The sequence below is a fragment of the Antennarius striatus genome, chromosome 1, assembly GCF_040054535.1.
Source record: "Antennarius striatus isolate MH-2024 chromosome 1, ASM4005453v1, whole genome shotgun sequence".
In the NCBI taxonomy this organism is placed as follows: Eukaryota; Metazoa; Chordata; class Actinopteri; order Lophiiformes; family Antennariidae; genus Antennarius; species Antennarius striatus.
In genome coordinates this window covers 24,550,343-24,575,912 of record NC_090776.1, presented here as the reverse complement: position 1 = coordinate 24,575,912, position 25,570 = coordinate 24,550,343, and the positions used below count along the sequence as shown (strand labels likewise).

Here is a 25,570-nt window from a genome sequence, read left to right as displayed (position 1 = left end):
ATAGTAACTAATATAAGTTTTGAGCTCAGACTTAGTAGTATTTAAGGAATGTGCATGAATAAAATGTATACCATGTTTGTTGAAATTTGCTTGACATTTGAAAAGACACAAGAATGTCTGTCTGCTCATGTTTCTGTCTCATGCTTTGAATCGTAGCTCACTGACCACTGGAGGCCAAGAGAAGCAGTGATGCAGTAAATGCTGCTGCTACTGTGTGTGTGTGTGTGTGTGTGTGTGTGTGTGTGTGTGTGTGTGTGTGTGTGTGTGTGTGTGTGTGTGTGTGTGTGTGTGTGTGTGTGTGTGTGTGTGTGTGTGTGTGTGTGTGTGTGTGTGTGTGTGTGTGTGTGTGAGTGTGAGAGAGAGAGAGAGAGAGAGAGAGAGAGAGAGACAGAGAAAGAGACTTTGTGTGTGGGCTGATCATCCCCAGGCCTGGTTCAGGTAATGTAGCGAAGAGGAGGGTAAGCTGCCCTGACACACAAGCCTGGATCAGAGAGGCTTGCACGCTGCTGCAGGGTATGGTTTGTGTCTGAGTATGTGTAGGTGTGTGTGTGTGTGTGTGCGTGTGTGTGTCAGTGTGCATAAGTGTGTTTCTGGGTATATCTGTGATTTAACTGTGTGTCTAAATGTGTGTTTAAAAATGAGAAGACTGTACTAACTCAAAATTCTAATAAGATTAGATAGGTCAATTTCACAGGCTCATGTGTCCATTCTCAGTTAACTGATTGCTGCTGGAGGAACTGACCTGTGCGTTCTGGTAAGCAGCTTTAGACAAGAAGGTACCGAACAAACAGCAGGCTACATTTAATTGGATTTGCACAGCGTCCTTACCTTCACTTATATGTTACCTCCTGCCCGGATATTATAATTTTTCTTTCATTTTGTCTTGATTTTTGTGTTTCTCTAAGTTTAAAAGTCCATTATTGTCTTGGGGAAGTATTGTCATTCACGTAGTTTGACTGCTTAATACATCAGAGGAAATAAAAATGATAACATTTCCCCAAATAACATACTATTCCTTTAACTTGGCAAAAAAATATTTTCCAAGTTTCCTATTTTTTTAAGACTCAGGGGTAGTAAGTACTAAACAGTCCATAATTTTACTCAGATAAAATAAACAATAGTCCACAAAAAGGTTTTCCTACAGAATTTGTAAGTCCTTAAAGACAGAAGAAGAATGATACAAAAATGCAAAACAAATCTTAAAGCGTGTTTGATAACTAATGTTTTGACTTCCTAAAATTAATGTCAGTCAGTGTTGTTTCTTCCATCAGTTGTCACTTCCTCCTGACATGTCATCTTTACCTCTGTTTGTTGACTGTACATTTTCAGTCTAAGCTCTGCTGTGACATTTAGCCGAAAATAGATCCTTATCATCTGCTCCATGTATAAAAACACACAGCTGCCGCTGACAAAGATTGTGGATGAGCTCCACAAATACACAAAATGCACTGAAAAATGTATCATGAATATGGTCTCAACTGCTTTGGGCTACTCAGAATTTCAGAATGGTTTTGCAGTATTTGTGTGACTCCCTAGTAGGAGGAGGTTTATGGATGTAGTGAAAGAGGACATGATGGTAGTTTGAGTGAGAGACGAGGATGAAGAAGACAGGGTTAGATGGAGGAAACTGATTCGCTGTGGCGACCCCTGAAGGGAAAAGCCGTAAGGAGAAGAAGAAGAAGATTATCATAAAAATTTGAATATTTGAATGACACTGTTTTGAAGAACATTCAGCACAGTGCAGATTTCTGTCAGTTACAATAAAGCAAGAAACAGTAATTTATTCATCTCGTTTTGCATACTTTTAAGAGATCATAGCATGTCTGATATGGAATTAACCAGCAAATGCTCTAAAGATGAGGCCAAATTATCTAAGGATGTGGATTGTTGGTTACAGAGACCAAAGTAAGCTTCCAAAAGAAGGTGTGAGGCCTACACACAATGCAAACTAAGTAGAACACCCAGTTTAATTTAATTCAGATGAAAATTTCCATTTCTTCATATAAAAAAAAAAAAGAAAAAAGAAAAAAAAGTTACAAAATTACTTTTGCTTGAGCTACACAGTGTATTGTATTTGCTTATGTAAGGTCCATGTTGACGCTATCACTGGTTGAGCATTGAGGAAATGAATCATCCCTTTTCTTACATGATAACATTAGTGAAAAGCGCTAGTTGAAAAACACAACAAAGAGTGGTGCAGAACAGCTGAAATACTCGTGAATGTATCCAATGTCCAAACGACTCAACTCAGACAATCCTGCACACAAACACATGCAGACAATATATACAACTCCAGCTGTTTGCAGGACCACACAAAAAACATTACTTGGCGTGCTTTTTGTCAAAAACACTTTAATCGATTGATTATTTGCAAAGAAATCTTCCAATTTTGGAGCTTGCTTCCTGAAGACAACTGCCATTGCTGAAATATACATTCTCTTAATCAACCAACTAGAAATGATACAAATGTTATTCCAAATTCTGAAAGGAGTAAATTATGATTTTAAGACACTATTGCCTTTTGGTGCAATGACATGATAGTGAAACTGAGCAGCCTCAATGGAGCTTTTTGCTCTCTGGCTAGTTTATTTAATAATTGGTGACAATCTTCTTATTCCAATACTTCAGGTTTTCTTCCATCAAATTCAGTAGGATTATTTTAAAACTTGTTACGATTGTAAAATTTACTGTCAAGTATACTGCACACCAGTGACGTGCGGTCAGGGGAGGCAGGTGAGGCACGGCCTTACCTGCCGTCATGACAGAAAACAATAGCAAAATGGAAGAAATAAATTAAATGATTATATTTATCGAGTGATGTATATTATAAAGTTCTTTTTCAATTAACGTCAACAATTTTAGATTATTTTTACTCAAAATCGCCAGATTTTCACATTTACCACTGAAATACTGAGAAGAGACCTGCAGTGAGGCACCAGCCAGCCGAGCCTCACCATGGATTGTAGAATGATTCAGCTAGCTGTGCTGGCATGCTAAACAGTGATACCGTAATGCTGTCTCTCTATATTTCGCTATTAAAATGTTCAAGCATGTTTCATATATGAACTAAATTTCCATAGTTAAGCTAATTTATATAATTTACAGTGTTTTTTGTCAACAACTGTATGTTTTTAATGTCTTTCTTGAGCGATCCTAAAACGGCTGGGAAGAGGCACCAAGTGAGACACGCAGTTGTCCTGCCTCATGGTAGGGGGCGCTGGCGATCCCAGAGATTCTTCTTGGGACTCCCCGGCCGCAGAATAAGTGACAGCAAGCTACAATTTATAGGCAGCAAGTCAAGTGCAGCCATTTATTTTTTGTTCCGCTCACCTTGCCTTACTAAGATTACATATCCATGGGTCAGAGAGGACTGCAATTGCATCTGTACTGTATGTAATGCATATATGGTACACTTGACAATAAAGCTGACTTTGACTTTGACATCTCACCTCAAAATTTTTTCAATGCTTTTGTTCAGGAGGAGCTGCACATGGACTTCATTTATAGTAAACATAACATAAACAAACATGTAGGTAACAACGTAACATAACCCACTCAATGTTGTTAATTAAATGGTGAATAAGCTACACTATAGGTTCATATGTTTGTAAATCCGATTATGATGAAGTCCATTGCCTCACCAGCCATGACCCTCACCACACGTCACTGCTGCACACACTCTGAAATCTTGACAGACTTGAGTATAAGGTGTAGGGAATGTGTGGTACTGCAAATAGAGAAGGTGTCAAAGTGATTGCATTGTGAAGTAATTTTTCATCAGAACATAAAACATAAAGACAGGGAAGCATAATACTTTATATTGCAGACATGATGTGTGTCTTCTTTAGAAAAAGAAGTATTATTGATTCCCCTCTGCCAAAAATTGTGTAAAAGACACTTCAGAATCCACTGGAGTGAATCACAAAGTGAAAGATGAGACCACCTCATACACTGCAAGATGGTTTATCTGGAAGCTAAGCTGGCAAGATATCGATCAGAGCAACAGGTTATCGACAGTTTCAGACGATTTTCATGTGCACAAACACACAAGCACAAAGGCTTGCAGACAAGCAAAGTCATATATCTGCAATTATATCTGCATAAAGTGAGCAGGTGTGTATCAGAGTTTTAAATGCATGGTAGCAAATGGATGCAGCCAGTAGTGAGCCGTACATTGCTTGCAAAATCAAATGAAAATAGCTTCAACACGCAAACACAGACATGAACACAGACACACTCTAGCCGCATAAAAGAAAAAACATAATAAAAAGAGTTTTTATTTGATGCCCAGAAACGGCCGGTGATCAAACTCTAACAGCCAAAAGAGCCACAGTGATTTAAGGCAGCAAAAATCCATTACGGCTCCATCCAAAGGTAATGACTTCTTCGGGCCCTCCAGCTGATTCTCCAGAATAAGAGAAGGCAGCAATAACACACACCCTCAGACACACACACTGGACAAATCAGGCCTTTGTTATGAACAGTGTGAGATTCAGAAAGAGTCCACCATCGCATCACCTCTCTTTAAGTCTTTGGTACATCCTATCACTCACAGTGACAGTCAGACCATAGCATCTATATTTAATCAGGTTGCCTCATGTGCAGTAGGCACAGTCAAACAACTAAAAAACATAAAACAAAAAAACCTATCAGCTGTGTTAATGGCTAAAATTTGTTTTATTTTTCTTGCTCATAGGAATGCATGAAGCTGAGCTCATGTTAAAAGTCTGTGCAGAGGAAAATATGACAAATTGGGTTCAGTGTCTTTTCTGACAGAAATGGAGATAAATAGGTAAAACACAACAATATTATGTATGTTAACATATTTTATGAAGCAAGTTAGCTGTAAACCTCATGGCACTCAGTGAGAAAGGCTTTCAATGTGATTGTTAGACAATGGCCTACAGCAGGGGTGTCAAACTAATTTTCACAGAGGGTCACATCAGCATAACAGCTGTAATCAAAGGGCCAGATGTAACTTATAAATGAAACTAAATATAACTAAATGTAATTTAAAGTAAATGTAAAATAAGTGTAACTTGTCTTTAATGTTAAATAACTCCGAATTTGTTAATTTTTCAAGTTACAAATGTTACAGTTACGAAGAATAACTATGTTTTCTTCTTCTCCTCCTACTCCTTTTGGCTTTTCCCTTCAGGAGTCACAACATTGTTGCTCTAAATTCTTTTAATTGTTCAGGTTATTAAACCCAGGAACTCCATCAATCAAAAACCAAACTATCCAAGTGCAAAAAGAAATATAACATCAAAAACAAGTTAGGACATTAAGATAAGATAAACCGTTAATAGTCCCACACTTGGGAAATTTGTACTTTTATCATATTCTTATCAGTATTTGTGATGTTTTTAACTTTATTCAAAATGTTTTTATCAATGTTAAAATGGGCTTAAGTAGTAGTTTTTGGTGAAAGCACACTTTAGACCTATTTATTTTTAGACACTAACCTTTTATGCTCTCGTGGGCCACATAAAATGTAGTGGCGGGCCACATTTGGTCCCCGGGCCTTGAGTTCGACACATGTGGCTGACAGTGTCCAGCAGGACTTTGGAGCTTAACTTCAACAAGATAAATTATCCCTCTAACCCTTCCCTCTCGCTTTCACCACTGCACCCCTGCTGAAACACCTTTTTGTAAGAGCTGAAACAACTCCAACATTAATGCTGGCTGCTTTCATCTTTAAAACATACTAAGTCCTCAGAACTCAGAAAATGCAAAGCTACGTGTCCTTTAGTTTGACAGCAAGTGTGAAAAGATGAGAATGTGTTCTACCGAAAATTCATGGAAGACTGAATTTTACACGATTGTGTGTCACTCAACTATGGAATAAATACACTGATTTCATTCAAAATCAAAGGGTTTATAATGCTTCTGTAACATGAAGTTTATTTACCGTGTGTGAACTAGTGCATCATTCTGTCTGGTTACTTTTATCATATTTTTATCAGTATCTAAGATGTTTTCTTTCCCAGGCCTGTATTTTCAGCCTAACTATAATTCATGTGACTTGCAATGGCATTACAAATATGTCTGTAAAGCCTCATTTACTATGAAACTCATCCTTGATTAGAGCAAGTGTTAGGTCAATGCAATAATTGTCACCACCTAAATAATTACAACTGAGTACTTCCCTGACGTAGCCAACAAATCCTAATCCTGTAAAGTAGTTAATTAAGGGTTGGCTAATGCCACTTTACACCTGACTTACAATCTAAAAATAAGCACATATATAGTTTGAGAAGTTTGGCCACAGTGGGATGCTTTCAGAACAAACGTGGCTCAGTGGGAGAAATCCAACAAATGCTAGAAAGTGATAGAAGTTGATTTAAAATAGTGAAGAAGAAATGTGGGTTATTCAATGCAAATTGATAAGCTTGAATTATACACAACTCCACAAAGACATGTTTTTTTCAGTGATGCATCCACTTTAACTGAACACAAGCAGATACAACTCATGAACAAGAAAAATAAATAACAATTGCAGTTTAGTCAAGAAACCTTATTTCACCCATTTCTTTCTACTTTTTGTGCATTCTGTTCAATAGATCAGAGCTATGACTGATTTTCCTTCTCTCATATGGCAGAAAAACAAGCAAAACCTGGAGCTGACACAAAATAAAAGCTCAGCATCCAAAAAAAGACAAATTAATCCTATTGAAGTCCTCAGCGTGATCGACGGCACCAAGTCCACTAATTAATTAAGGATCCCTCCTGAGATCGCTCAGCATAGCAGATACAGTGCAAGCATGAGGTGTATGCAAGACTTAGTTTGTATGCATGCTGTCCTTTAGTACTGATCTAGATATCTACATATGTGTGCATAAAAATGGACTATAGCACGACTTAATATACCTAGCATCAACAAGTCTAGTTGCTGCATGCAGAGGTCAGACCATTACTTGTTCACATCAAAATGTGGTGGTGTAAAGTGGTGAACAAATGGTTCTATAGCAGCTGCCAATGTATATTTCCTAGTGAACAAAAGTTTCAAAAATAATATTCACTGGTGAAATATTTTCTGCATAATGATGCAACTGGCAGAAAGATGGAAAACCAAGGTAACTCTTCTAACTTTCTGCTTGTATGTCTATTTGTGTAGACTTACCTTTCATACCGAATTTAGAACGGCGGCCGTATTTGTTGATGAGAACAAAAAGGACGAGAAGGAGGACGCAAGCGAAGCCTGCCAAGCCCACAGCAATGGAGACCTGAGAGAAAGTGTGTCAGAGTCAGGCTTATGATCACAAAGCTGTGATCACTTTCCACATTCATGACCATTCTTAACTGTGAAAATAAGGTTGCTGTTTTGACAACGATTACAGCAATCTGAATAAAGGTTAATGTCAGTCTTGGCTGTTTTATAGATAGAACAATCTAAGTGAAAGATGTTTTTTATTGTCATAGACCTTCAGTGTATTTTGGGAAAAAATGTGAATGGTGTTTTTGAGTCACAAGGCTAGCTTGTTGTCATAACAGCCGCTCATTTGATTGAATTAGTTACCTTCTGAAAGTTGAATGATCTGACTAAAACATCAAATTCTGTTATATGAAAAACCTGGAAAAGAAATACCATAACTTAAAAAATATGTTTGTTAAACCAATAAACTATTTTTACCGTTAAGACTAGAAGGGACATAAGGTAACAACTTAAAATCTAAACCATCAAGCAAGGGGCTGCTGACTGTTGGCCAAGTTATTCCTCCCAAAAAATGAATATAGTTCAGTACTAGTTTAGGCCCTGTTTACACATCATTTTTTTAAAAAAGGATCTCTTTCACACTGTTGTGCAAAAATGATTTAAAATCTGTACTATGCATGCCAGAGCAGCAGGTTGAGGTGGTGTCCTTTAAATCGAAACCACAGAAAAAAGTCAGAGAAGTTGTGCAGCAATGCACATTGGTGAGGCAAAATCAACTCTATTAGGTCTGCAGCACAAACAAAAGAAAACAGTCCAGCATTGCTTGCTATTGTAATGTCGAAAGAATGAATCTCTGTAAGGCTAGAATTGTAAATGAAATAAGTATATCTTGTCAGTGATGTCATAATTTTCAGATAATGTAGGGTCATATTACAAACTTTTTGGGGACATGTTCAATATTTCATTAGCAGATTTTTTTTTCTACTTTACATTTTAATATTCCCCTGCCTGCATATTGATGACACAAAATGATTGCATTTATTTTTGTTGAGGTAGTGTTATAGTCCTGGTACTGTCCATACTGACTAACCAGATAGGCTAAGTAGAATGCTTGAAACTTTCAAACCTCACTAACAAAAAGCTCAATAGAGGTTATTAATCTCTTAAAACACATACATACTTGAGTTTTTATGACAAAGTAGTTGCCTTTAAAAACATTAGATCAGTAAACCATCCCTGTCTACAGTGGAATAAACCAACATTATTCCCTGTCCGTCCGTCTGCCCTGTCTATCTGTCTATTTATCTATCTATCCTGTAGTCTTTGCATGCCAACACATGATAAAAACCCCTACGAGAGTCTGTAGAATGTAAATGAAACATATTTAGTTACTGTTTCATTGACATTAAGGAGAAAACTTACCCCAAACGTGTCCTCATCTGGTCGGCCTGCTTCACTGTCTGACGGCGTAGAAGGAACTATAAGATAAAAGCGCAGACAAGCATGAATAGCTGTGAACGGGGGGAAAAAATCCGCAATAGCAGTGTTCTCATATATTTATAATCACTCTATAACAAAGTAAGCCAAAGTGTTTTCTTATTTTTTACTCTCTCAACTCTGACAGAAATTTCCTTCCATTACAAAACTGACTGACACAAGCAGGATGAACCAGGTTCTTGCTTTGAATACACAAACTATGACACCTAATTATAAGCATTGCAAAAATACATGATTTTGCTTGTACATTCAAAAGACAAAGACAGAGACTGATTAACAAACAAGCTGCTTAACATTATACACATTTAAACAAGCAAAAAGCAGAAAAAGCTCACACAGCCTTAAGCATCAGTGTTAAATTAGGTAAAATAGACTCTCAGCATAACTCAAATTGAAAATCTTGATATCTAAAAATGCAAGACAATTTCTTCAAACTCTTTAACAGTGATACCAATGTGTGAACACTTCCTGTAATCCAATAAAATGAAATGCTGCATGCCAGCAAAAACATGAATTTTGGCAAACACCAGGGGACAGAAGGAGAGAAGGACAGATACAAAGCCATGAAACAAAATGAGCTTGTGTCAGGAAAACACCAGTCAGAGGCCTCCAGCCAGGACATCAGAGAGTAATTGTGGTCAAATTAATAGCCACATGGTAGACTGGCTGCCACTGGCTCAGACGCACGGTATGTGTGAGTGTGTCCTAACAATCATGTCTCTCCATCCCAGCACTCATCCCCATCTTCTCTCCTACCTCTGCCCTCCTCCCTCCTTAGCAATACAAGTATCAGTCAACCCGTCAGTCTTCCATCTACGCCTGAAATCCCCCCCACACATAGCTGATGTAGTATGTCACACTCATCACCAAAACATCTCTCTCTCTCCTGCCTCACTTCCAGAAACCCTGGCTCGCTACAACATCGGCAACCATCTTTCTCTATCCCATGCTGCAGCTTTTTAATCCATGGTTGATTAGAATGAATGACCTCATATGGAGATGGATCAAATTGAAAGATGACTCTGGTGAAGGTCAGAGATCATCTTACTTTGTTAAAGTCATCACCTGTGAGGCTGCTATAGCAGCTTGAAATGAAAACACATCACACAAGAGAGATTTACAGAGCAGTGTGTGAGTAGAGCCAAGAATTGTTCCAGTACTTTGAGTATGTGATGTATATGATCCCCTCACTGCTTCACAAACACGCATAAATCACAAGCTGAAAGCATGGGGAACTGACTTCTTCACAATTTGGCTGGTTAATTAAGGGTTAATATTACTATTTTTACTATAATTAAATTTTATATGCCAATTGAAGAAAGCAGCTAAAACATGGGATTTCCTGACGGAAAAAAAGCATAAGCAACAATATTTCTACAGCTGAAGCATTTCACATTAACAGCAGTGAGAGCCAGAAAAACACACGACGTGGTGTATACTTTGGAAGGTGGTGTGTTGTGCCTTCACAAAACCTAAAATACAAAAAATTATAATAATTATCTTAATTTAATTAGATTAAAGACATTTCTACTGCGCTGTCTTAACTTCATTCTATTCTTATAGCCTTTTTTGATGTTCCTAGAAGTGTGAAACTTGGGTAACCAGGTTTTGACTATCACCTGGATTGAGGTTCCAAAAAAGCTGAATAGGTACTGAAATATGGAATGACACACTACAGAGAATCATCACTATATCATATCATTGGTACACTGCACACTGAATATCCCTCACTGAAGGAACTATGGAGGCTGTGATTCCTTTACTGCTACTATATTCAGGAAGAGAAGATGTTCCTCAGCTCCACTGAGGTGGTTCTATCCTCTAAAGCAACCTCTGGAATAATACCTGATACCAAAGTTGAGTTACGTAGTGGAAACGGTATCTTTTTACCCTCAGTGGTAATCCAGTTTTACTTCCAAGACAATGTAGCATACCAGTAGTAGATGTAGGGAATCTTATATAACATTTCAGACTGGAAAGCAATGGTCCTGTGCAAAAAAAGAGAAACCTACGTCTCTTAACATCAAGGGATTCCCTTGTCAAAGCTTACAATCATTTGCCTTATTTAGCAACCTGCCCATTTGTCACTGGAGGTTATTAATACAACCAATGGCCATACTCATAATTGAGCAGCATTTCTGACAGCTTCTAATGAACTACCACAGAGTGAGCAAATTTCTCCATGGTTAATCGCTTATTGCTAACAATGACAGTAGCCTACATCAACAAATATATGTGTGAACAAAAAGATGCCAAACAAGTCCCAAGAAACAAAACTAAAAATAACAGGGTTAAGCATAAAATAGAAACACTCACCAAGTTCCATCATGTCTGCAAAAGAGAAGACAGAGAAAGTCACGCTATGTCAATAAATTGACACAAGGTATTAACCTTGGAATATTGACCATGAGGAGAAATTTGCCAGTCTTTCTGGGTTTATTTCCCATCTCTGTGAACCAAGGCTGAACTTCACTTAAACAATCTACCTGACTGAACTGTGGATGAACCTTGGCTGTGATCCAGCCATCAAGGATCAGCTCCACAGGCTGTAAACTGTGAAGGGAGATTTTCATAAATTTAAGAGCTCCCAATAGTATCTCCAGCTGCAGTAGACCGGAACATGTGTTTAATACAACAGGTATAAAATAAATTATCACTCGTTCAGGAACTCATGATGTTCATTGCAAAAAAGTGGGCCATGCTATCACTTGAGGGATTCAGGGAATATTTCTACTAGTCTCCTGTGCTTTCATTCTTATTTATATCCAGAACAATACTATTCAGCCAGTAAAAAATGTGTTATAAGCCCTTCCATGAATGACATTATACCAATGAGCATGTACTTGATTGTGATGCAAGCAGCTATTACTCATCAATCATAAGTGCAGAGAGAAGAGCAACCAGACAGGAATGATCCTCTCACCATCATCATCAATATCCGGAGCCATGAGGAAGTGACCATACACTGTCTTGGTGACTGTTCCTAGTGCATTGCTGGCTTCCAGTGTGTAGTTCCCATTGTTGATGTGTGTTGGGTTCTGGAAGGTAAGACAGCCCTCCAGGTAATCCTGATAGAAGTCCATCTCAGTTCTAATGTACTCATTATGGAGAATCTCCTTTTGCTTGTGAAACCAGCGTAGCTTTGGGTGGGGATAGCCGCGAACTGTGAACTCGATGCATGTATCATGGCGTTGCTCAGGTTCAGCCAGTCTCAGGATAACAGGAGGAACTGTAGGAAATTTGGAAATAAACATGTCATTTACAAAACAGAAAAAACTTTTGGGCATAAAAATGCTCAAGAGAGAAAGCATAATAAGCGCTTTTTAGGTCATTCAAATTTAGTTTTTGCCCCTTGAGACCTCTGTTATTTTGTCTGACTTTTGTTATGACAAACAGTATTATAAGGACATTTATGTGTTGAGAAAGTTCCACAAAGACTTGGCAGATGAAAACCTGTGATAAATGTTTGAATCGCCTCAAAAATGCAACAACAGAAAAAAAGCTGTTCCGATTTGTTCTGAGGAACATGACATTTTGGAGGAGGCAGGTCTTTGTCAACACATTTTCTGGAGACATGGGGAAAACAGATCTCTGCTCCTGTTTTTTTTTTCTTTTTTTTTAGCACTACACACTTCATGTCATTATATGAGGATTTTACTCTGCTGATACCAAAGTTGAGTTACGTAGTGGAAACGGTATATTTTTACCCTCAGTGGTAATCCAGTTTTACTTCCATGACTGTGCTGAATTGATGCACATTGTAAAGGCTCAATAAAGAAAACAGAGTTATTCCAATTCCTGGAATCTCGCATAAACAAGCACATAGCCTCTTATTTACAGACATGTAACAACACGCCTCTGAATCCAGCAAGCTGAGAGGCATTGTATCACTTTCACACCTTTAGAGGCATTTTATAAACAATTAATCTATTGATATGTGTTTGCAATGAGCCACTCTTGCAACTTTTGAAGGAAGCATTTGGTTGACTGCATTACCTGGTACTCACTTGCTATGTCTGCTCTATACTCTTCAGCCCTCACCCACCCCCACACACAAGTTCACCAATCATTTCCTCTCACACATTAGGTCCTACAATACGCTACACTTCTGCTAATTCTGTAATTTCTGTAGATGAGTGTAAGTAACCTTATTAACAAACAGTAATTCCTTGTGTGTACATGTTGCCATGAATGAATATGTTTTCATATCAAAGACTACAAAAGTGTACCCTGATTCTCTTAATTTTAATTAGAAAATAGGATTGCTTATAGTTAAGCAATTACAAAACAAGTTGCAAACAATAACATATTTTTCTAAAAGTAAAAAGAAAAAATTCTGTTGTCCTGGTCAGACGAGGCCAAAAATGTTACTTCAAATGGCAATCATTCAAATTATTTTACTGTAACAACGCTATGCAAAGCAGAATTTATGGCAGTTTCGTTATTTTCTTTGATGTCCAAGCAGCATTTTGGTTTTCACTGAAATTACCATGTCTGCTATGCAATGATGATAAAGCTTTTGTAAAACTGCGCTTAGAAAGTGAGAACACAAGCAGAGCAACATTCAAATGGTGATAGTACAAATCAGACAAAGGCTGATAGAAATGCATTATAGATAGATAGATAGATAGATAGATAGATAGATAGATAGATAGATAGATAGATAGATAGATAGATAGATAGATAGATAGATAGATAGATAGATAGATAGATAGATAGATAGATAGATAGATAGATAGATAGATTCATACTCGTGCTGACTCAAAACCACAACTGTCTACCTTGTGGTCATACTTAGTTAAACATAACAGCAAATTGATACTTGACAACCTCCTTACGAGCACTTGGCCTGACCAGCACACCTTTCTAAATGGCTATTATATGGTTAAATCAGAATACACACATCTGACGATGTAATTGTTGGTTGGTTGGTTGGTTGGTTGGTTGGTCGGTTGGTTGGCAAAAAACTAGAGAACGAATTTCTATGAATTCAGTGGGAGCTCAGGTCATGAAATATCAGTGATAAATTGATACACTTTCGCTTTTTTCTTGATAATTGAAAGGTTTTGTTTTGTTTTCACATTTCAGGCATATTTGGGGGTCAGGGAATTAAGAATGAAAATTGAATCTGCAGTTTGGCAATATGCAATAAGAATTTCAATTCAGCATTTAAATGACCGATTTTCACAAGTGACCTTTAGTCATGATGTCAGTGTGCTTGAAATAATTAAAGAAAATTGTTAGGTCTTGATAGAGGTATGCGTTCTACTGATTTTCTACTGCCATTCTCTTTATAACATGCAATGTTGCACTATGGTTGATTCATTTCAAACCATTGTTGGGACTTATTAGTGTTTGAAAGCTGTCATTTCATAAAAGGCTATGGTGATTTTGTTCCTGCGAGACAATAGTGACAATAGAGTCATTCAACTGCTCTAAAGGCTGAGCCATGTGCATGTGTGAATGTGTTGGTACGGGGGAGTGTGCAAAGCTGTGATTTACAGCATATAAAAGACAAAGGACAGAGAAGAATAGAAAGAGAGGAGGGAGGGAGAAAGAAGCATGAAGTGAGGGTGGCAATTGTGATGCCTAATGACAGAGAACTTAGTTCACTTGTTTGTGTACAGTTAGGACGATTAGATTTTCCCTCAGTGTGGCGGCTAGCCTAGCTCGGTCAATACAGTACAGATCAGTACGTAGCTCAATATTCGTCCTTAACAGCATAGTGTCCTCATGGCACTCATGTAGATGACAAGCATGATAAATGCACACCTTTGATCATCACTGACACTGAACACAAGGCTAGTTGTGCAATGTTATCTTGTGGTAACACTCATGTTATTTTTCAAATGTCATGTTCCTGCAGGACTACAGATTGCACAATGTAGCTGGCAGTGACAGAGCAGGTAAAAGTCACAAGGGATGGATATTGTCACACATTCCCACTTGGTTGGAGCATGCTGCGGTTGGGATTTTAACCTGTAGCAAGCAGCAAAGGGATATTAGATGGTTTCTAGAGTGTTTGGAGGGATGCAGTGACCTAATTCTCTTATTATTGTTTATAATATGTGTCAATGTATTATTGAGCATGTTGAACTGCACAGGAAAAATAATGACTAACCCAGGTATTGGTTAGTGTTTGTTTTTGTTTATTGCTGTTGTTGTTGTTGTTGTTGTTTTTGTTTATTTATAGGAGATCAAGAAGGTGGAAGAGTTTTAAGTACTTAAGGTCAACAGTCCAGAGCAGGAGTGTAGAAAGAGGTGAAGAAGTGTGTACAGGCAGGATGGAATGGATGGAGAACAATGTCAGATGTGATGTGTGATAGAAGAGTTTCAGCTAAAATGAAAGGAAAGGTGTACAAAACTGTGGTGAGACCAGCGATGCTGTTTGGTCTAGAGACAGTGTCACTGAAGAAAAGACAGGAGACAGAGCTGGAGGTAGCAGAGATGAAGTTGCTGAGGTTCTCTTTGGGAGTGACCAGGAAGGATAGGATCAGGAATGAGTACATCAGAGGGACAGCACATGTTAGAGGTTTTGGAGATAAAGTCAGAGAGGCCAGACTGAGATGGTTTGGACATGTCCAGAGGAGAGATAGTGAATATATTGGTAGAAGGATGCTGAGTTTTGAACTGCCAGGCAAGAGGCCTAGAGGAAGACCAAAGAGGAGGTTTATGGATGTAGTGAAAGAGGACATGAAGGTAGTTGTTGTGAGAGAAGGGGATGGAGAAGACAGGGTTAGATGGAGGACACTGATTCGCTGTGACGACCCCTTAAGGGAAAAGCCGAAAGGAGGAGAATAATAATAAGAAGCTTGTTTATTTCTACTTTTGTTTTGTTTTTTTAATCAAAATACAGCTGTATTGTACATACGTATACCCATATGTAAGTCAACACAGCTGATGTTCTAGACAGCAGCAGGGCAATAGGACTGCAGAACGTGCATTGTGGTAAATTACACATCATCCATAATAGAAACTCGCTTTTGGATCCAGAGAATGTCACTTGATGGCTGGTAATTTCACTGTCAGTCAGATTACTCCCTAATCAGAGCAGTAGTTTAAGCTATTTTATGACATTTCCAGAGACAATAGGCTGCACAGGGGAGGAAATGTAATTACCTTCAGAGCATGTGGTGAAAAATTAATAAGTTAATTTGCAGCGCCAGCAGAGAGTGTCAACAGAAAAAAGAAGCCTACAAATGTACATTCATAGAGAGTCCGTGTGGTGGCAGACGAGATGTTGCAGAGTCAATCTGTCATTCTACTATGGTCCTGAGAAACTCTGTTCCAGTAGGGAGTGTTTGAGTTGGTGACAAATCTCTCCTGTCCTATAGTGTGATGTATTGCAAGCAGCCACAATAGATTGTGCACTACAACAGCAAGCTTTCTACAAAGAGAAAAATGTCACCTTTGATAAATATTGGCTTTGAATATATAGTCTGTCCTGTATCCGCCCAGGGCCAATCCACAGGGTAAGCTTATTTAAGAGCTGATGTGCTGGATGCTGTTATTCATGGTCTGGATATTACAGCAACATTCTGATGGTTATTAAATCACTGGTTTATGATTCAGAGATAGATAGATAGATAGATAGATAGATAGATAGATAGATAGATAGATAGATAGATAGATAGATAGATAGATAGATAGATAGATAGATAGATAGATAGATAGATAGATAGATAGATAGATAGATAGATATACTCAGGTATACTCTTAAGTTAGTGATGGAGGTAAGAGTTAGCAGGGTTTGGGCGGAACATCTCATATCAGGAAAGATTTACTCACTACAAGGACAAACCTGTCAGGTCCAAGCAGAGTTTAGAGGATAGCATTGCAGTGAACAAGACCCCAGTGTGATTTGAATGCATTTGATTGGGTTTACTCCCACCTGGGACAAACTGAAAATAGATGAGCTCAAAATATTTCTTTGAGTTTGAGATGTTATAAATGTGTTCTTGCCCGTAGACAGCTAGAAATAGGCTACAGCAGATCTGCTACCCACAAGCAGATAAGTGTCTGAAGACGAGACAATTGTTATCGTCTCATCTACGAGACTTACGAACTTTCACAGATATGAACAAACGCACAGTAAGCAGCGCCGATCCATACACACGCATCTCGTCTCCCCCTTTTCTTCTTCCATGTTGTTGTCTCTGAGTGCCTCAGCGCATCAGGCTTTGCTTCTTTCCTTGTTTATCATCACTAGCAAAGGCTAGTGAAAATGGTGGTTGTTGATGTAGATAATTTAGGGGCGGCAGTAGCTCAGTCCATTAACTCTTGGCCTGGGCATTGAAAGTCGCCAGTGGGCCAAAACATCCAGACTATAGGTTGGCAGTGGGAGGTGTCAGTTAACCTCCTGACCACTGCCACGGTGCCCTGCTGAGTAGCAATAAAGGTCAGAAGTTAAAAAAAAAAAAAAGATCCAACTCACATTGTACATTGAGCTGGATGGATGAGTTGGTCATCCCCACCACATTTTCAGCAATGCAGGTGAGCTGGAAGTTATTGTCATCTCTGCTGATGTTGACAAGAGTCAGGTTGATGGAGTGTATGTTGGGCCAGTACACATTTGACTACGGAAAGAACGTGGAAACACATACATAACAGAAGAGGGTTATTAAGGCATGTGAAAATTTATAGCGTACATAATAAAATTTTTGTGGCATAAATATTATATTAGTTAATTAAAATTGAAGTTCATTGTTGATTGATTAAATACAAAAATAAAAAGCTAAGGAGTACAGACTGTACAGAATTGCAGTCTGAACAGTACAGATTTAATGATTTTTCTTTTGGGGAGAACTGCAGCTAGAATATCAAGGTCTTGGTCTCACTCACACAGAATTTCACCTATGACTGACTGACAAATACAGACTTATGATTCTTGCTTGTCTTCTTTTATCCAGGTTGCTAAACCTTTTCCCCATCCTGATGAGTTACACTATCTGTCTGCTCTAAAACATCAAGCCTGGGGTTAAGGTCGCTTTCATCTTTAAAGTCACTGCAAGAATTAAAGATACAGATGCCAAACATAGCCACGTAGCAATTTCAGAAACTGCTGTTCTCTTCCTCTTGCTGTTTATCTCCTCTGTTGTTACTTTAGTGGCATCCCTGGGGTTTGTCTCAGGGAGCCAGATTAGCTGGCTCACAGTTAGCTGTGTTCAGCCCAGGCCTCTCAGTCACACAATAATAGCTTAATTTGAGCAGAGGTAAATCACCATTGTTACCTATGCTGCACAGAGCTGCTTATCACAGGCCAAGGACTTGTTTTCCATATGAGAAAAATAAGCGACAAGTACTAAATTCCAAATATGCATCCATTCATTCTAATTTACAGTCTTAATGGTGATTGTGACTTAATTTGAAATTGATAACATGATTAGTTTGAATGATGACATAGGACATATTTGTTACTTCAATTAAGGGTTAAATGTCGCCAAAAAATAGCAAATTTTGAAAAAAAAACAAAGATATAATGGTGGGCATAACCTTTACAATATATTCATGACTGAAGCCCGAAAGCACGGCACACAAATATGATCCTGTGAGAGGGGTCACATACATGAAAATGTATGTAATGTACTTGCATTTATAAGTAAATGGTGTTCATGCAGTTCTTAAATTGAAGCAAATATTTATTTATCAAATGATCTCCATAAACTAAAAAAGAACTGGCCTGGAAAAAGTGAGAAACATTGTGAAATGCAATGCACAACGTGGTAATAACGAGAAAAATGAATGAACACGCAATGGTTAAAATAAGATCTATTCTCCACATGCATGTAAGCTTTACCTTTAGGTATACTAATTTGTGAACAGACACATGACCACAATTCAATTTAATTTGTGTTGACAATGACAGCATGATGTTACCCACAATTAGTAAATGTGCAAAGAAGTGGATGGATATGACAAAACACATAGAAAGACAGACAGTTATGCACCAATGCACTTTTGGTATGTTTCATAACTTTTCTTACATAGAAAATCATGTTAACCTTTTAAAATATGTTGCATACTTACTGTTAATACAGTTATACAGTAACCACTTGTGACGTTTTAAAAGTCACCGAGTTGAAAGTAGATATACTGTAGTTACTTTAAACTTCTGAAGTTGTTTTCTTTAAATGTCTCTTCTTATAAGGGTGTAATGATCCCATATGTATCAAATACTCTGATAAACAAGAAAAACATTGTCCATATTTTTATTTTTCTTACCACCTCTTGCCATGTGTCATAATATTTGATAAAGGTCAAAAAATCAGTGTGACAAAAATATATTTCACAAATAATTTGAAGACTTAGGTAAACTTCAACGTGTGTTTTTCTAACCAAGTGTGTGTTTATGGAGTGTAGGCCGCTGACAGTCCAATCCACTTCAGGTAGTGGTGATCCAGATCCATTGCAGCTCACTGTCACATTGTCTCCCTCCGTCACCAACACACTGCTGTGGCTCACACTGATCTCTGGTAAATCTAAAAACACACACATGTAATACACACACGCAAAGTACAGTTGTGTCAATATCATATAACACCTGTCAAAAGCTGTGTCTAAATATTTTCACACCAAATCAATCAATTACATTTCATTAATGTAGCAAAGTACAAAAAGGAAACAGGATACACACACACAAACACACACACACACACAAACACACACACACACGCACGCACGCACGCACGCACGCACACACACACACACACACACACACATTCACACACATGCAATAGGTTTCGGATGGATGAGTCATCACCAGGAGATAATACTGCAGTCTAAAGCGTCTGTCAGAATCACCTCACAGCCTCACACATCAGATTCACCCTCTGAACTCTGTCACACCTCCTCCCATTCCTGCCTCCACTCATCTTCCTTCTCCTCTCTCCCTTTCACCTTCAACCCTTCTCTTTCTTCTGCTTTTCCTGTCTTCTTCTGTCAGCCAATCTCCACTCCCCAATCCACCTCCCCCCTCTAATGTGCTGGCCTCCCTTCTCTTCCTACTGTTGCTTACCACAGTTGTTGATGTGCATGTTGTGCAAACGTAACTTGGAGGCTCCGTTGTTGCAGTATAGCTGCTGTGTGTGAAGCTCGGCCTCCCCTCTCTGCTGCCACAACTGGATCCAGCGGATATCACAGCCACAGTCAAACACCACTCCGTCAAGACGCCTTGAGATACAACAGGCAAACAAGATAGTCAACAAATCGGCTCTGTCAATAAAAAACATGGCAAAACATTGGCTGAGTCAGATCATTGGCAGTGCTACATAATTTGAAATAATAGCTTGCAGAGTGGGTTATGGTGCGAATTCAGAGTGAGTTGATCTGGAGTGTCTGATAACAAACTAAAATAAATGTGTTGACAAAAAGTTCTCTTAGCAATTTCATATTTTTAAGATTATCTCTGGAATCAGAGTCTATGTCCTGAGCTTGTAGTATTCATGAATGTGTATTCTGATCTTTATCGGACACAGACATAAAAGCACATTTGTGGTAGCAGTGAGTAATTATTGCTGGTGTGTGAAGTGCTTTAAATTATTTTAAGACTGCTGTTTTGAGTGCTCTACCTTATGTATGACTTAAGTCAGTTAACTAATGTCAATCAAGAAAATTCATACAATCCATGTTTGACTATCAAGTTTGAAATACACCTGTTGATTCAGCATTTGCATTTTGGCAAACACTTGGAAAGTTGTGTGGCTATGGCTGCTAGCAGTTCTCGTTCTCTTTGTACAGGTAATTTAGAGTGAAGCTCTATAATTCTTGGTGAGTGCTCTGATATTTGAGATATGTGCCACTTGTAAAGAAGTGAATTATTACTTCTGTTCAAATATGAAATTTGTTTGTGTTAAAATAATGTCTAGGCAGCATAGTGGTCCAGTGGGTAATGCTGTTGCCTCATATCAAGAAGGTCCTGGGTTTGATTCTACCTTGGACCTTTCTGTTCAGAGTTGGTTTGTCTGTGTGAGTTCTCTTTGAGTTCTCTGGGTTACTCCCACCTCTAAAAACATGCAGTTTAGGTGAATTGGTCACTCCAAAGTGTCCGTAGGTATGAATGTGAGCGTGCATGTTTGTCTGCCATCCGTGTGACCTTGTTATGAACTTGTGTCTCATCTGGGATGTGCCCCACCTCTTGACCACAACTAGTTGGGAGAGGCTTCAGCAACACCTGTGACTCATTCTTTAGAAAAGTGCCTGAAAATTAGACAATTACGATTATCTCATCTTCAAGAAGATGAATGAATGACAATATCTCTATTTGTGGAAGCTGTGTCACCACTCATGTTAGAGGGCACTCACAAATTCTGATTGGTTTGAAATGGTGACAAATCACTTAATCACATAATCACATCACATAAATCACATAAAGAATATAAGTCACATAAACCTCCTGATGGAAAACAGTTCGATTATGTGCTATATGTTAACAACCAGAAGAGGTGCAGATTTACTCTGATCAATATTCTGTGGTTTGTTTTTTTAGTTCATCAGTATTGTGCTTTAAAGAGGAATGACTGTTCTGTTTCTGAAGCTGATGAAGAATGAGATGTTCAATCATCAGCGGTTTAGTCTTTGACCTCAATTCACATTTTGCCAGCAAAGAGTTGAATGTTTCTGGAAGAAAAGCTTCAATTTTTATCTTTTGTCAGTATGCCACTTACACCAAGCTGTGCACACATCCCCCCCATTATGAGCAGTGAGAAGAAGCAGTAACAATCTTCAGAGGCAAGAAAACCACCATTATCAACACCATTTGTAATTAGCGAGATTCTTCTCACTGTCAATAACAACAATGATTAACAGTATTGATACTAAAAATCAGCAATGTTGTAAAAAGACTGCTCATACAGAATAGCGTGCATGACAGTCACCACATATGTGTCTATTGTCACAGTTTAATTTATTCACACTGAGAGATGAGGAAAACAATGACGGCCCGCGCTGAAGTACTGAAATGTGAGGATGTCATAGGTCAAAGTGGAGTTCAGGGTATCAGTCTCAGCAGCCTGGTATCATTAGGCTCCTATGTGCATACATTTAATTGTCACTGAGGTGTGCAGCAGAGAACTACGTTATTCAACTCAACACGCCACCTCTGCATTTTGCATATGTCCAATTTGGAGGTTGTGATTGGTCAATTTTGTCAAGATGAATTCTCGTCCAAATGTCCTTGACAGAGGTCAATAGGATATTGCCAGATGCATGAATAATGTATGTGGCATGTCCACCATGTCATAAAAAGTAATGAGAATAGATTTCCTCAGGTGTATCTTGCTTATAATTCAAAGCTTAATGGCTTTGATACTTAAGTCAATGGAGAACCTTTCTTCACTCACTATGGCCACATGCTAATTGAAGCTCATATGAGGAAAAAATTACACGAATAAACAAATGAATGAACAAATTCACTCCATTTTTATTTGTCTTCAACTGCTTCAATTTGTTTTCTGATTATGGAACAACACTTTTTATCAGATTTTTTTCCTACCAAGATGAAAACTATGAGCTTTAAAATGAAAGACAGAATTTAAGATGACTAAAACAAGACAAAGCTGTAGAATATATTGTAATATTGCAGATGTTTTTTTGTTTTGTTTTTTGTAAATAAACAGTAAAATAGCTTTGTTTGATTGACTCACACAGCCCATTCACACATTCAACTACTTTCTACATACTGTGTCCAACCTCTCAAGCATTACGAAATGTATATATGTATTCCAAAATAATACTAAGATGACAAAAAAGCCTCTGCGAAACACTAACTATATTTGGTTAGCTGTTACACTGTTTCTTCTCTGCTTGGTTTACTTAATTAAAACATTTTCTTAAGTTGCTTAAAATTTAAAAAAACAAAAACAAAAACAAATTATTATACTGTTTCTGCCTTTTGTATAGTAGTACAGTATATACTTATTTCTAAAAAACATTTTGGGAAATTACCACTGATTCAAAAGTAGAATCAGAGGGATGTAATTTAATTTCTCAAATTGAGGCAAAAATGGTGATTCAAGAACCTCTGCACTAACAAATATGTTATTAGATTAGATTAGATTAGATTAAATTAGATTAGATTAGATTAGATTAGATTAGATTAGATTAGATTAGATTAGATTAGGCTAGACTAAGATTAGATTATTTTACATTAGATCAGATTCAAAAAATTTTTTGTCATTGCACATTACAAGCACAGTACAAAAACAAAACAGAAACAGTACAATAACAAAAAAATAACAAGTAGCAAGCAAATAAACAGTAAAATGAACGTTAATTGCACAAAATTAAAGACATACAAGCATTGGTAATATATAAATAATACTATGGTGTAATATATAAATAGAAACACAGGTATGGCTGTATACAGACATAGGTATATACATATATTCTGTAAACATTTATAGTCACTTTGTTGGTCTTGAACTAATTACATTTACAAATATTGAGTCTCCACTTGAATTTGTTTAAAATCATTGAAGTTTACTTGTAGGTCTTGTTAGTTTACAGTTTACCACATTTTATCTGTTCACCTCACATTTAACACAATTTACAGTTCATTCCACACAAAGCCTTCAGTTTGTGGTCTAAATTTATGTAACCTATCTGAGAATTTATTGCCAGAACTAAAGGCAACATCTAAGTATATCTAGAAAGTGACCATCGGCCCCATGACATATCCTGTATTTCTACATTTCATGAAATATGAACATAAAACAGCTATTTATACTGTACTATTAAAACTATTTATACACCAATACATCAGAACTATTCAAACTTCTGATTAATCTTTGGAAATAAAATAGCACTGCAATATCGCATTTAGAGAATACTTAAATACATGTACTGTATTTTCAGCAATATGTTGGAGAGAAAACAATTAACTTTATGTGGACTACATGGACTCATGACTAAATCTGACATGTAGGAATTCACTCATGAACACTTATCTCCACAAATGAGGCCACAGAAAAGAATTTTACTTTTTAATGTTTTAATTTAAGGTTGAACAAGTCACACCACAAGGGAAACAACTCACTAGCGTAGGATGGCCCAAGCCTTCCCCCTGTGCTATAATTATGTTAATTGTTAATAAGTACTGCCACCCCCATACTAACACCTTCATTAGCCTCTATTCCTCTAGGCAGCATGGTTCATGGTCAAAATGCAACTACATAAAATGCAGAAAACATATTGTAGAAGATGGTACCCACGTGATTCAAACATATATCTGGCTGCATAGTGCAGCAACAAGGTTGTGAAGATTCCACATTAGAGAACAACAAAAGAAAAGAATGGCAGTTGGAACTTGATAAATGTCCTGAGGAGAATAGATTGAACTTGGACAAAAATAAAGGTAAACAACAGTGTGACCCCAGCTACAGAGTGCAAACAGCATGACATGTTTTGAAGCTGGCAAACGATCCACCCCACTACTGTAAAGGAGAGCTAATGATGACTACTAGAGGCTGTTTTTCAGAAAAATGTACACACAGGAGCTTTGACTGAGGAGTCATGGATCACACACAGTGATAAGCTTTATACTTCAGGGTTGCTCACCTGCATCAGTTTGAATACACTCTTTCTCTTTTGTGTTGCTGGGAATTAACAATTATTTTAACTAAAGATTTAGTTAACTAAACCAGGCTAAAGATCGTTGGAACCAACTGCAGTTTGTTATTTCTGTGATGTCTGATTTTATGCTTTGAATCTACGCATTAATTCTGCTGAGCTATCTCTATTTCCAAGTACAATTAAGAGGAGCTTTGTTAATTAATTAATTATTAAATGGGTTAATGAAGTACTTTTTCACAATGGTGAAACTCAGTCTGTGGAAGCTGAAGATGCTCTGTCTTGTTCGTGTGGTTGGAAGAGGATTATTCTTAAGAGATCGAAGCAAAACTTGTATTGATATTTGCAAACAAATGTCAAATTATCTTTATTCCCCACCAACTGTGTACCTTTTATAAAATAGAAAAAAACACAATGTCACCATGTAATACATAACATCTTCTAAGTGGGTCGGCTGGTGAGGTGAGACCACTTGAATGGTGGCAACCATCATTTTAGTTGACAATGTTAATTTTTGGCTTGTTCTTGTTCTTTCAAGTGAAATGAAAAGCAATTTTCTTTTAAACATCACTGCGTATTTTAAGTGGAATACTAAAATCAATGTTAAGTATATGTTCAATGGTCTGAAGGAAATACTGACACAAGAGCAACAAGGCTTAGTTAAGAGTTCATTGTTTCTATTGGATGGAGCATCGATAGTACATTGGTTCTTGTATAGAATGAGACACTTTAAATACAATGAGACATTTTTCATGATTATCGCTGTTATAACTGTTCACCTCACATTCTCTTTCCATAGATCACTTGTCAATCAAACAGCGTACCCAGTACTGCCATTACTGTCATTGTATAGAAACAGATAAAATAGCTGTCATACCATCAGACTGACTTGTCTTCAAGCAGATGATGACTTGCAATTGATTGGCAGATTGACAGCAACTTATTCAAAGGCAATAGACTTAACGAACAGATAAAGCCATTTCTATAGCATGTTTGCTACATCATGACGACATCATTGCTCTTCTATCAGAATTTTCAAAAAGTTACCAAGTTTAGATTGTATGGGAGGATAGACGACAGAAAGATTAGATATTTGTGAAGGATCACTCTGGGGACAAATGTGGAAAACAGAGTTACAAGAAATTGAATGCACTTCTTGTCAGGAAGGGCTCTTACTATGTAAGCATTTCAGCCTTATCCTGCAAAAAAATGCTTTTACTGCACCAAACTGTGCATCATTGCTTTACCACACTCCTGTTTGTTGCTGTAACGGCTCCATGGTTCTAACACTGTATCTTCTGCTTATGTCATGGATAAAGCACTGTGTTGCACATAATAATAAATCAGTGCTTT

General features: G+C 37.6%; 1 protein-coding gene across 1 annotated transcript in view; it reads right to left on the bottom strand.

Annotated features, from left to right (window-relative positions):
• The window catches only part of ntrk3b (neurotrophic tyrosine kinase, receptor, type 3b), a 159,214-nt gene that overhangs the window by 63,908 nt on the left and 69,736 nt on the right, over positions 1-25,570 (bottom strand). The window contains exons 5-10 of the mRNA XM_068314385.1: positions 19,668-19,822; positions 18,989-19,131; positions 17,088-17,229; positions 11,577-11,882; positions 8,579-8,634; positions 7,124-7,226 (exon numbers count right to left, since the gene is read on the bottom strand). Coding sequence (XP_068170486.1) covers positions 7,124-7,226; positions 8,579-8,634; positions 11,577-11,882; positions 17,088-17,229; positions 18,989-19,131; positions 19,668-19,822 — 905 coding nt within the window. The remainder of the gene's footprint in view (positions 1-7,123; positions 7,227-8,578; positions 8,635-11,576; positions 11,883-17,087; positions 17,230-18,988; positions 19,132-19,667; positions 19,823-25,570) is intronic.